This window comes from Anguilla rostrata, chromosome 3 (assembly GCF_018555375.3).
Source record: "Anguilla rostrata isolate EN2019 chromosome 3, ASM1855537v3, whole genome shotgun sequence".
NCBI classification, from domain to species: Eukaryota; Metazoa; Chordata; class Actinopteri; order Anguilliformes; family Anguillidae; genus Anguilla; species Anguilla rostrata.
Genome location: NC_057935.1, coordinates 40,299,648 through 40,311,845, shown reverse-complemented (window position 1 = coordinate 40,311,845; position 12,198 = coordinate 40,299,648). Strand labels below are relative to the sequence as shown.

The 12,198-nt window shown below is 41.6% G+C and overlaps 1 protein-coding gene across 1 annotated transcript in view; it reads left to right on the top strand.

The window, feature by feature from the left end:
- LOC135251934 (thrombospondin type-1 domain-containing protein 7B-like) overlaps positions 1–12,198 on the top strand; it is a 174,436-nt gene that overhangs the window by 29,286 nt on the left and 132,952 nt on the right. The window contains exons 3-4 of the mRNA XM_064329817.1: positions 6,754–7,609; positions 11,810–12,058. Of these exons, the coding sequence (XP_064185887.1) occupies positions 6,754–7,609; positions 11,810–12,058 (1,105 nt within the window). The remainder of the gene's footprint in view (positions 1–6,753; positions 7,610–11,809; positions 12,059–12,198) is intronic.

The following is a 12,198-nucleotide window of genomic DNA, read 5'->3' as shown; positions in this document are numbered from 1 at the left end:
TCAACACGCGGATGGACCTGTGTATTTGTGTGCCAGGGTTTGAGATGATGCATCGATGAAGGAGTGAACTGAGGAGGGGGGGGGGGTGAGTGAGTGTGGAGGCAACTGTGAAGGAAGCTGTGATGATTGGTCTCTTCATAGCACTCCAACGCTCCATCCAAGATCTTGATGTCATGATGCTCAGCTTGGTTTGATTGTTAAATTGACCTAATTGATTTCTCAGCCTACCCAAAGATGTGTCATGTCTTTAATCTGCCATATGCTGTCCAAAGACGTTGTTGGAGGGCTGGCAGATGTTTTGCTAAATTCCCTGTAATGTGCTTACTGCATTTATGACCTGGTTCTGAAAAAAATGACAAAACAGGGGGGAAAATGGTCCCTATGCTCTACTCCTTGGGCTGGTTTCTGAAAAAGATTTTGAACATATGTTTCTAACTAATGTATGTTTGGCAAAAGTAGAAGGCGATATGACAGAAAAAAACAAAAAAAAAATAAAGGCTGCTGTTTTCTGCCTGTATAGCTTAATGTTATCTGAAGGCAACTGCTGAGATATTGTGTCATGTTAAGAGAAAGATAGAGAGTTAGGCTTGAGCTAAGCTTGGAGCAAACTAACAGAACCTACTGACTTTTCTTTGGTTACACATTGAAATCACAGTAAAACCATGTCGCTCGGTGCAATAAAATGTGTACGGTTCCAGATTGAATGTCACTGTGTTGTGATATAAGCGTTTAATTGCAAATTAGATTGAGTAACATATTAAGTACAAATTATCAGTACAATATTGGCTAATATTCTGACTAACAAAATATGAAATAACAATAAAAATATCATTTATTGTGGAGTGAAATTAACAATGCATTATGAGTTCATTCATAATTCATGTTTACTTACCCCAAAAAGCCCATAGTGGAAGCAGTGTTTGTGCCAGTGGTGGGCACTGTCTTGCTTGGGCCAACTAAAATCCCATTTGGAATGGAGACACTGTGCTTTAGGAGGAGCTGCCCTTCGGACGAGAAATGAAACCAAGATCCTTGACTCACGGAGGCCGGTATGGAGTCCATGGTTGCGAGGGGAGCTTTTAATTCCCATGTACGAGGCGAATCCCCGAAACTGGCCCACGTGGCCACTTAATCCTTCTATCTACAGTTGATGGACAACAGTCTTTCTCATGCCCACGTCTCATTGGGCCTCGTTCACAAAATGATCACATCAGATCGTGAATGTGTACGATCAGATTTGATTGTAAACCGTGCTAAAGAACATTTCCATGACCTTTTCAGCATTCATCTTTTCTTTTCTTTTTCTTATCTGAATTTGTTCTTTGGCAAAATCAAAATCTATGTGTGTTTGGAACAAGCGTATATACGGCATATACGCAGAAGAAATCCCTATGGAGAATGCTTCATTAGATTCATTATTTATGCAAAGTCAATTTAAGTGGTTACAGACCTCATATTAACCACAACATGTTTATCAGGACAATCATAGGACCAAATAAGCTTTGGTTTTAATTACATTAACTAACCTATCTGCCAAACAGCCCAAATAGAAATATAGGCTATAGGATACATAGGATGCACGTTTTTCTCTAGTAGACATAGGGTGTGCTGCAGGAAAACTCATGTGATACATCCTATGGCATCCTCAGTAATCCCCTAATGTTTTTTTGGTGAATAACAACAGAATTTTAATCCAAATTCTGACTGAGTCAAATGGCAGCCCATAAAGAAAGTAGATGGTAATGCTGTAAAAATGAATTAATTAATTTATTTAACTCACAGTATTTTTTGCAGTATGTTACAGATGTATTACATCTTTCAATCAGTAACATGAATACCATGAATGTGGAGAGAAGCTTATTTAAAATTTTATTATTTATTTAATAATGAATATTTGCAAGTGTAGAATTTTAATGCTAAGCTTTTAAAATATATCAGGTGTTTTGCATGTGAAGATATAGTTTCTTTCCATATTTTGTGCTTAAGATTGAGCAAATCACTCTTGACAAATAGATACTCTTAGTATTGAAGAGTGTGGCATACTTTTGCTCCAAGCTTTGATTCAACAACAGCATAAACATTCATAACTGCATGGAGGAGCTGTACTCAAAAATAGCAGCAGCATTTTGTTGAAGCAGATATTTAAAAATTAGACCGTACGGGTTCGTGTTTTAGGAATAAGGGTTGACTAGATAATACAATAATATTGTTGTGCCCTGAAGACAACTCATCACTGAAATGCTTTCGCTGGATTTGCTATGATGCTCTTGGGAGATATTTAAAGATCTTTAGAGTTGTGTGACTACGCCCTATCAAATTAACATTTTAGTTTCATATTCATGTTTTACAAAGCTTTAGGAGAAAAAAATCAGACAAACTTTTTGAAGGTTCATGTCCTTTATATAAGTATGTGTGTGTGTTTGTGTATATGTGTATACAGTTATATGAGTTTCTGGAGTGAAGTGTGTTGTTCAATTAGTTTTAACAAATTGCAAATGTGGTGTACAGTATGTGATTACTTTCCAAATAGCTGTGCCCAGGAAATTACATTGTAAACATTAGTCGTTAATTTCTTCCCTGGCTTTTTGGAGCAGACACCTGGATGGAATTAGCTGATTCAGGAAATATTGGAAGATGAATGGGCAGAGTTATGAAAATCACATAAGTTGCTGCATATTAATTTGGTAATTAAGGATGCACCGTGGTGCATAAATGACAGGAGACTTGCTGTTGCTGGAGAGGACGGCATCTATGAATAATGGAGCTGTACACCTCACCAATCTGTTGGTACACTCAAGAATTATGACCAAAAATGTGTACATGTAATTACACGGCACACACAACAAATGGAAAGATTTAAACTATCCACAGGATTTGTCATAGCTGATCATGGTTAACTGATTAATGTCATTTCATCATTAACCAATGCAGTTAATCATATACTTAATCTGTTTATGATTGGTCTGATGGGTTTTTGTTCATTTTTGTCAGAGGCTTTGTGAGACTGAGCCACAGTAAGCGAGAAGCTCCTTAAGAATGATGTGAAAGTCGTCACGCTACCGCACACCCGAGTACACTTGTGCGTAAAGCCTGTATTACCCAGAAAAACACATTTGTCTGGGAAAATTCTTAACACGGTATGCTCATGGGATACCCCAGTCAGCGCATCCCATCCTTTTTTAAATTCACACTAATTATTCCGGATATAGAGACAGATGGATTCAGCCTAACCTCGGCATGCTATCGCTGTAGAGGAGGAACAGAGGAGCTGCTGTTTGTCCACTTTAACCAGATATAACCCATTAGAGTGTTTCGGGGATGAGACCTTGGGGCTAGCGTGTGAAGTACAGTATCTGTAAAGCTCCTCAGGCATGTAAAATTCATATACAAGGAGTCTGTGCACAGGGTTTCAATTCAGTTCAATTGAATTCAGTTTTTCTTCTTCCTATTGCGCTTTTTACAAAAGACATTGTCACAATGCAGCTTTACAGAGATCCAGCCCTGAACCCCGCAAAAGCACGCCTAGGGCAACAGTGGAAGGGAAGAACTCCCTGGCTAGTAATAGGAAGAAGCAGAACCTGACTCTGCTGATGGCTGGCACTGGTTAAACTGGAAAAGGCTAACTGCATAATACACCGTACTAAGGAAATAATAGTACATAAATCAGTCAGTGGAGCCAGGCGAGGATGACATTGGACATATGGGGAGACGGACTGGGAGGCCAATGGGTGGCACTGTCAGGCACGGGGGGAGAGCAGTGCCACTGGAGCATTACCAGTGGAGCCAGGAGGGGTGTGCTCAGTCAGTCTTGTGGCAGGTGCCCAATGCAGGGGGATGAGGAGAGAAACATCATCATTAGGGGCTTCGGGGATGTAAATGAGCAGAGCAGGGGAGGCAGAGGTGCCTGTGTGCTTTGAGCAGCAGAAAGCCCCCTGATAGCAGATTATCCTGTATTTATGAAGACCGTGTTCTTTCAGTGTGGTTCGGTCTTTGGGAATTAAAACATCAAGACACCCCCTGGAGGTCGTTCTACTACCACTAACCACCCCCCTCTCACCCCCCCATAGTTTAACCAAGACAGAGGATGACTGAAATGTGGGGTATTTATTTTCCCACTCTGAGGGAGCTGGGCGGCGACAGGCAGAGTGATTATTCAGCGTCAGAAATGGAGTGTGCGGGAGAGGAGCCGCGGAGCTTGTTTGCTGGACTGCGCTCGGCTTAATCACCGCAAATCACGCTTCCATAAATCACACGCGCGCGTGGCTGAGGTAAGCCTGGAGGAAGCCCCCGCTAAGGCCTGCTGGGCCACGGGCGGGGAGGCCTATCCAAAAGGAGCCCGGTTCCGGTCGCGCCGACCGCGTCGCGATGTTAAATCGGGGTGCGTTTTTTTGTGGCGGAAACAGAGAGGGGCGTGCGGTTTAAGAAGCAAGAGGTCCGACAAGTGGCCCTTCTCTTGCCGTCAGCGAGAGTGGAAGGAGTCAGCGCAGAGGGGTCGCGTGGGAAAGTGGCCGTTTGAGCCATTATGTATCATTACGTGGATTGCGACTCGCGCACCTGTAATATCGCCCGGGGGCTCGACCGAGGCCCTGCGATACAAAAGAACCGAGTTGAATAAAAGCCCCGGAGAGTAGGGTGAAAATGCTCCGCGCTGATTTGACGGGAGCGTGAGGTAGAGGTGCGAACGCCGGCCAGGCAGTTATGATTATTTATATGTCCGTTTGAGCCGATGGCGCGGCTGAGGAACTGTCACCGCGCCCGGAATTGAGACCCCGCTTTTTCTTTTTGTTGTCCATATTGTACGGGGCGGGAAGGTTAACACTTAGCTTTTATTTACTGTCACTTGCCTGACCTGAACAGGAAGAGTATCCCGCCGCCCGGCTCCGCAGTCGCACTCTCCACACTTACCTCCCCTGCGACTCTCGCTCCCCCGTACCCTGCTATATTCTGCGGTTACCTGGGTTTTTACATTTTGCACTTTCCTCTTCAATGTCCTTTTTTTCCCCCCACTGTGGCCGTTGCCCCTGACGACGGGTGATTTACGGGGCGAAATTACGCGGCTGTCTGCCCTTAAAGCCATCTGCTCCCCGCAGGAAATGATGACAACAAATAGCCATGTGATGCGAAGATGATGAGGTGAACAAAGCGACATGACTTGACCCTCTGAAGCACTTTAACAATTAACGACTGAGGTTTATGGAACCACATATGCCTCATATGCATCCCATTATGCAGTAGTTTCAGCATGTCGCAATGACCCTTTTATTGATGGAAAATGAAAAAAGCACTTATGTAGATATAGAAGAAAAAAAAAACTCAAGTGTGACACCATTGAGGCAGTTATGGGGTTAATAATAATATGCTCTGATGAATGATAAAACAGTCTGGCTGTGAAAAAATATTGGCATGGAAGAAAATGACACAAACGATACCATTTTGATCAACATGTTGTTAAAAAAGAATTGCATGATTAGTTTCCTATTACAAAAAGAACATGCAACAGTTGCGATTATGACTATGAGTATGCTGATCTTCAAATTGATATTGGAAAGCGAGGATTGAGCTTATTACTGAAAACGGCTCCCGTTTGATTTACTGCTGTGGTAAATTAGGTGAATTAACAGTGTGTTTATTAGGAGTGATTACGAAGGTGATTACCAAACTCTGAAGTACAGTCAATTTTTTTGCATACATTTTGGTCACTGCACCAATTTTCAGTTTCCTACATTTGTCATTTGTACCTGACTGAAGATGGAATGGGGTATGAACAGCGAATTTAGAATTTTTTGAGTAGTGTTTACTGCTATTCACAGATAGTCTGAACTGGGCTAACATGCAAACGTTTCACACAGCAAATTTCATGCCCTGAAATTGAGAACATTTTCGTCTATCTACGTCTTTTTTTCAGACGCTTCTTAATACAATAAATTACATACCAACACTTATTAAGTCTACATGCTTTCTCTTTGTACTGGGAAACTCAGGGCATAGGCTGTCCAGAGTGACATTTTTCAATGTTTTCCGAAAATTCTCAATTCTCTTTGGTTTTAAGCTTTTTTTAAAACTTTTGTAAGTATTACAATACAGTATGTCACAATAATTGATTTTCTAAAGTTATATATATATATCAATGCAATACACACTGTTGTAAATACTTGTGTGTATTTGCTCTGAATTGGTGAGGCATAGCAAACCATTTGAGCAGAGCTTTCAGGAATAAGACAATAGAATGAATCTTGCTCCCATGCTGTGACTGTGAGTTTCCACTTCTGGCTCAATATGTCTCTATTCACACCTGCTTTTTAACCATCTGAAATCCTGTATTTTTCATATTAATTATGTAGTTCTACGATGTCTGGTGGTGTTACAGTATCAAGTGGGTTTCTCTGATTTCTGAATCAGATGTGCAACTAATTGATGTGGAAGAAAAACAAGAAAAATCAGTCTCTACTTTTAGAAATATCTTAATATTTCCTAATGCACTGTGCTATTACTTATAAATCTTGTCTTTATCTTGTATGAAAAATAACACAATATAAAATTTTTGTAAAATACAATAAAATTAATCAAATGCTGTATTGGGCAAGTCAGTCTCTAATGAATAAATTATTCAAAACTATTAATATTTGATTGAATTTTGATTTATGCCTGAGTTACCCCTCATTACGTGAGTTACCCCTACAGCATTAAAAAATGAGAGATATTGTTTAGTGATGGTAATTTAGACAGCACCTCTGCTTTTTCTTCATCCTGCAGGTCAGTGGGGCAGGTGTATGGGTGAGGACTGTGGCCCCGGGGGGGTCCAGACCAGGACGGTGTGGTGCATTCACACCGAGGGCTGGACCACCCACCACTCCAACTGCCCCCACGCGGAGAAGCCGGAGAGCCAGCGGCGCTGCTTCAGGGTGTGCGAGTGGCACCAGGAGCTCTTCGAGTGGGCGGTGTCCGAGTGGGGCGCCTGCGTCCTGGCGCCCCTCCTCTCCAACGAGGTCAAGCCCAGGACGGTCGAGTGCGTGACCGCGCAGCACGGGGTCCAGCGGCGCGCGGTCCAGTGCGTGCGCAAGTCCAACCGCACGGCCGTGACCGAGCGCATCTGCGACTTCTTCTCCCAGAGGCCCGCGGGGGAGCAGGCCTGCCTCATCCCCTGCCCGCACGACTGCGTGGTCTCCGCCTTCTCCCGCTGGTCCACCTGCAGCCGCACCTGCGGCGCCGGCCTCCAGCACCGGACTCGGGCGGTCCTGGCCACGCCCATGTACGGGGGCGCCAACTGCCCCAACCTCACCCAGGTCCGCGCCTGCGACAACCCCCTGCCCTGCCCGGAGGGGCAGGACCAGTACGGGTACAGCCTGAAGGTGGGCCCGTGGAGCGAGTGCCGACTGCCGCACACCAAGGACGCCTGGCTCGGCGGGAGGACCGCGCTGGACTTTGGGCCCGCCGCGGCCGCGCAGGTGGAGAAGAACTCGGTCAGGCGCCACGCGGAGGGCTCCCACCGCCACCACCGCCGTCACCACCCCCACCACCACCACGGCTCCAAAACGGCGGACATCCAGATCGGCTACCAGACGCGGCAGGTGCGCTGCACGCGGAGCGACGGGAAGAACGCCATGCTCAGGTAAACAGCCCCGGACGTGCGCCCTCCACCGCCATCAGGCCATATATGAGAGGCACACACTCCATCACAGACAGCTTACAGATACAAAGAGTGCAAAGACCTCTTTACGGCTAAATCCCAGATTAACTTCCTGAAAGCTCCAAGCTGCATTTTACCCATCTACCGAAAATTCATGCAGCAGGTTTTTTTATTTATTTTTGCCGTGGCTAATTCGGTTAGCCCTGCATTAATCTCCTCTCCTCTGATCTAGCTTGCAAGGAAGGCCCTGAGACATGCCTGGCACCTGTACGGGGTGGCTGCCTGCCCAAATAAACACTGTTTATTAGATTAGAGGGGATTGCTGTTATTGTGTAACCGCAATCTGTGGGTCTGTTACGTTAGTCCCAAAGAATCAATGGACAATCTGATTTCATGTAATAGTGTGCATTTTCATGCTTGGCGCAACATCGGTAATTTAATACGAGTCTCTGGTACGAATACATTGTTGCCCTGTTGCCCATAGAATGATAGAAATACAGCCGTCATTAGAATATATGATATGATGGGTTGCTCTATCTCCCCCTACAGAGTAATTGCTTTTGACTTCAGAACAAATGATACAAAAATAACCAAACGCCAAATAAACTAGAACACAGAACCTATTCTGTAATAAGACAGGAGACAGGTGTTCTCCCTTACAACTCCGAGCAGAGCTTAAATGCTTTCTTATAAACAAGCAATATGGTGCAATTCATTGCTTTTCAAACAGGGAAGAGTTAAATTGCATTAAATTGCATGAAATTCCTATCCTCCTCTGTGGGTTGTGCTACGTTTTCATTGCCAGCGGGGTCACTGTTAAGCTGATAAGATCCTGTTATGGTTGGAGAACTAGAGAGGTTTAGAAAAGCACTATAGCCACCCGCAGCAATAGCGGGCTAAAGGGGGATATGGCCTGCAATTTGCATGTAATTGATTTGAGGCAATTTTCAGATTACTCAGAATTCTGAGCCAAGATTTGCATTTCAATGTTTTACTTTCATGTGAGTGTAAAAGCACATTTTCCTGCTAACACGGTACTATCCCATCAGGATAAATACACTGAAATACAAAATAACTATCCAAAACATCACGTCCCTTGATTATTCATACATTTCTGGTCTTTGCCAATGCATTTTGCTAATGCAATGCATCTCTAGGAAAGAGCACAGTTGTAATTTACTGTACTCTTTTGTGTGATTGGTTAATAGCGGAATTACCAGAGTATTTGAATATGTAAATATCAATTTGGAATATGTATTAGTAATCATCATTATATTTTTGTTAAACAGCATCTATTTTCCACATACTGTATAGGTGATCATTTTCAATCTTTTCCTTTGGATTTCTTAGGACTTATGTTCCATCTAGTCCTTACTGGTTGATGTTCAGCACTTCTTCCTTAGGGTTAGTCTTATGCTACCTAACATTCATAGCAATCATAGTGCTTGACTTTGAGTTTAAACTTCAGCTTAATGTTTCCATTTTATAATGAATAATCAAAATTGTACTAACGCTCCCAGCGTGTACAGTCTAAAAATAAAAATACTGACTGTGTATATGACTGAAAATGCATTGCGAAGAAACAAAATAACACATTATTCCCAACATGAGCAATTCCCAGTGCAAATGATCATTCACGCTGTGTAATTAAAATTTTTATTTTCAAACCACGTGGCAACTTGCTGTTATTTAATGCTTTTGAATATATATTTCCCCTTTGAGTTCAGTTTTATTCAGTTTTTTTAATTACAGTCTAATTACCAAATTAAATTACACAGGAATGAATGGCATACAATATAATATACATAACTAATTAAATTGTTTTGAATTAAATATGAAAATATAATAATGTATCTGGTTATGTTTTACATTTATGCATAACTTTGATAAGACAAATGAATATAATTCAGGAGATACAACTGATATACAAACTGATATAAACAGGCATTCTTAGTGAGAATGTATGTAATTCTCTTATGTTTGTCCCCTATCTCCTATACTTACAGCTAAATAAATGGGAAAGCACTTATTCAATTGTAAGCAGGGGTTCCAGAATGGGGGTCCAAGAGGTCAATAGCCCCTCCCCCTTCCCTCTTCTGACCCACTCACTTTTGTTTTTTAACAGTTTGGCACTGACAATTCAGTAATAAAATAAAATGTTATACTTCTGAAAAAATTGTCTTGTCACATCACCCCCAACTTCTGAAATGACTGCAGTGGGCCTGCTTGTAAACCAATGTATACACACTGTAACCTTGGTGAGTGAGAACCGTATTGGTGTCCTGGTACTGTGGACTGCAGGCTGCAGGCTTAAGAGCTGAAAGTTTAGGGTCAAGACTGTAAGGTTAAGTTACTACCCATGACAAGTGCCTTGACCAATGGAACCACTAAGGGTGTTAAAGAATAAAAATCTAAGAAATTAATTTCAAGCCTCACAGCCTAAATTTGAATCAACTTTCCAATGTTTCTCTTGTCGTGGTCACATCAAATTTTTTGATATAAATTCACAGTGCAGAGAGTAAGGGTTCTTAATCGTTAAATTCTCATAAGCACAGCCTATTCCTTGTATGCTTATGAACATCATAAATGCTATAAAGTAGTTTTTTTGGAATTACATTTAATTAATTAATCAAATTATCATTTGAGCAAAATACAGTAACTTATAACATCTAGAATAGCTATAACAAATATGATCTTGGTGTTGTTTACATCCTTGATTGGTGCACATGATCAAGTTAATTATGTGAGGCAGTAGATGGTAAAGATAATTTAAGTTTACAATGAATAACCTCTTTCCATAGGAGTAGTTTTTGCAGTCCTTTATATATTGAAGCCAGTTCATGCAGATGTCAGGTAGCAGTCTGTTTGCTTAGTAATAACACTACTGTGTTATCAGTTTCTGCCTGGACTATCTAGCAATATGTGAGCTGATAAAAGGTTTCTAAAGCTTTTAAGGAGTGGGAGATTTCAGGGGCCTGTCAGTCTATCATGTTAGTGGCCCGCTAAAGCTGACATGCCCGGCAATAATCTTAAATGCCTTCTGTACATCAATGTTGTGGAAGAAATAAAAACAGCCTTCCATTCAGGGAAAGAAAACTGATCAATTTGGAAGTGAAATGGAAAAAATTACCTGTCCACTTTAATGAGACCACTGCGCCAAAGTGATAAAGCATTCATTAGATTTCTGACTGTTCCTCACGATATAAAGTTATGTGAACAATAAAAAAAATTGCTGGATGGGAAGTGACTAGTACGGCTGATCTTCTTTTTTAGCTTATTTGATGTGAAATCAGCAATATCGAATGTGAATAAGCATGCACTGCCCTTCTGTATAGTCTACGGTTGCATTAATTTCAGGCAGACATCCGTTAGGTTAATGCAGTGCGGTTCATGTAAACTGAACTAAAGAGAAGGAATCCCAGCTCAGACTAAAAGGCAGCTAGAATGTAGGTTCTACAAAGAAAACTTTTTGAGTGTTAGTTTAGATATTTAAACACTCTCAGAGCCTTCCAAATGGGTAATGTAAGACCCTCCACCATATGTTTAGTTTGTTCCTTCTTAATTTTAATGTTTTGTAAATGTTCCATTTCCATTCTTTACAATAATTATTTGATTACTCAACATATAAACAATGCAGTGTAAATTAAAACATATATCCACACTTTCAGTTTTGTCACTCTTGAAGAAGAGACAAGGGGTTTCTTGACACTGTTATAGTTTTTCTTTTGGATACAAATGATTTGCAGATTAATGGACTGTAAATGGTTGCACATATTTATATTCTTCCATGAGCTGTGGTCTTTTTCAAAACATTGCTTGACATTAACTGTCAGAATGTGTACATTCAAGTGCAAGGATTGGAAAAAAAAGACTCGCACACTCTCTTGATGCTCCAAAAAACACATAATAGCATTTGATTAGCCATGAGAACGGTTAAAGTTTTGACCACATCGGTCATGAATCGGTCTTGTCATGGCTAAATAAATACTGTTTGTATTTTGAAGCATCAAGCAAGTGTGCAAGTATTTTCTTTTCCAATCCTCACAGTATATGTTCCTATGACCCAGCACCTTACAGACTTTCTTTGGCGTGCATTTGTTTTTTCTGATATTCAAGTCCTAACCATAGTATAAAATCTGAAAAAGTTAAGGTTTAGATGTATTCCTCTCTTTTTTTCCTCAGCCTTTGTATCCATGACAACACCCCTGTGACCTTTCAGTCTTGTGTGATGCCAAGAGATTGTGAAATGTCTGATTGGTCTTTGTGGAGCCCATGTTCAAAGACCTGCCGGGCAGTGGATTTGTCGCCCGGTTACCGGACCAGGACCCGCAACCTGAAGCAGATTCCTATTGGGGGAGGGAAAGAATGCCCTCCTCTTGAAGAAAAAGAAGCTTGCAACATTGTAGGAGACTTGCTTCCGGAATGTCCCAGGTATGCATACCTAGATGACAGATCATACAATATGGAATTCACTCTACGTCAAAGATTACTGACTCAATGTGATGAAAATGAAAAAAGGATGAAAAAAAATGCAGAAAAACTGTCACTGAAATAGCCCTTTACCTGACCAA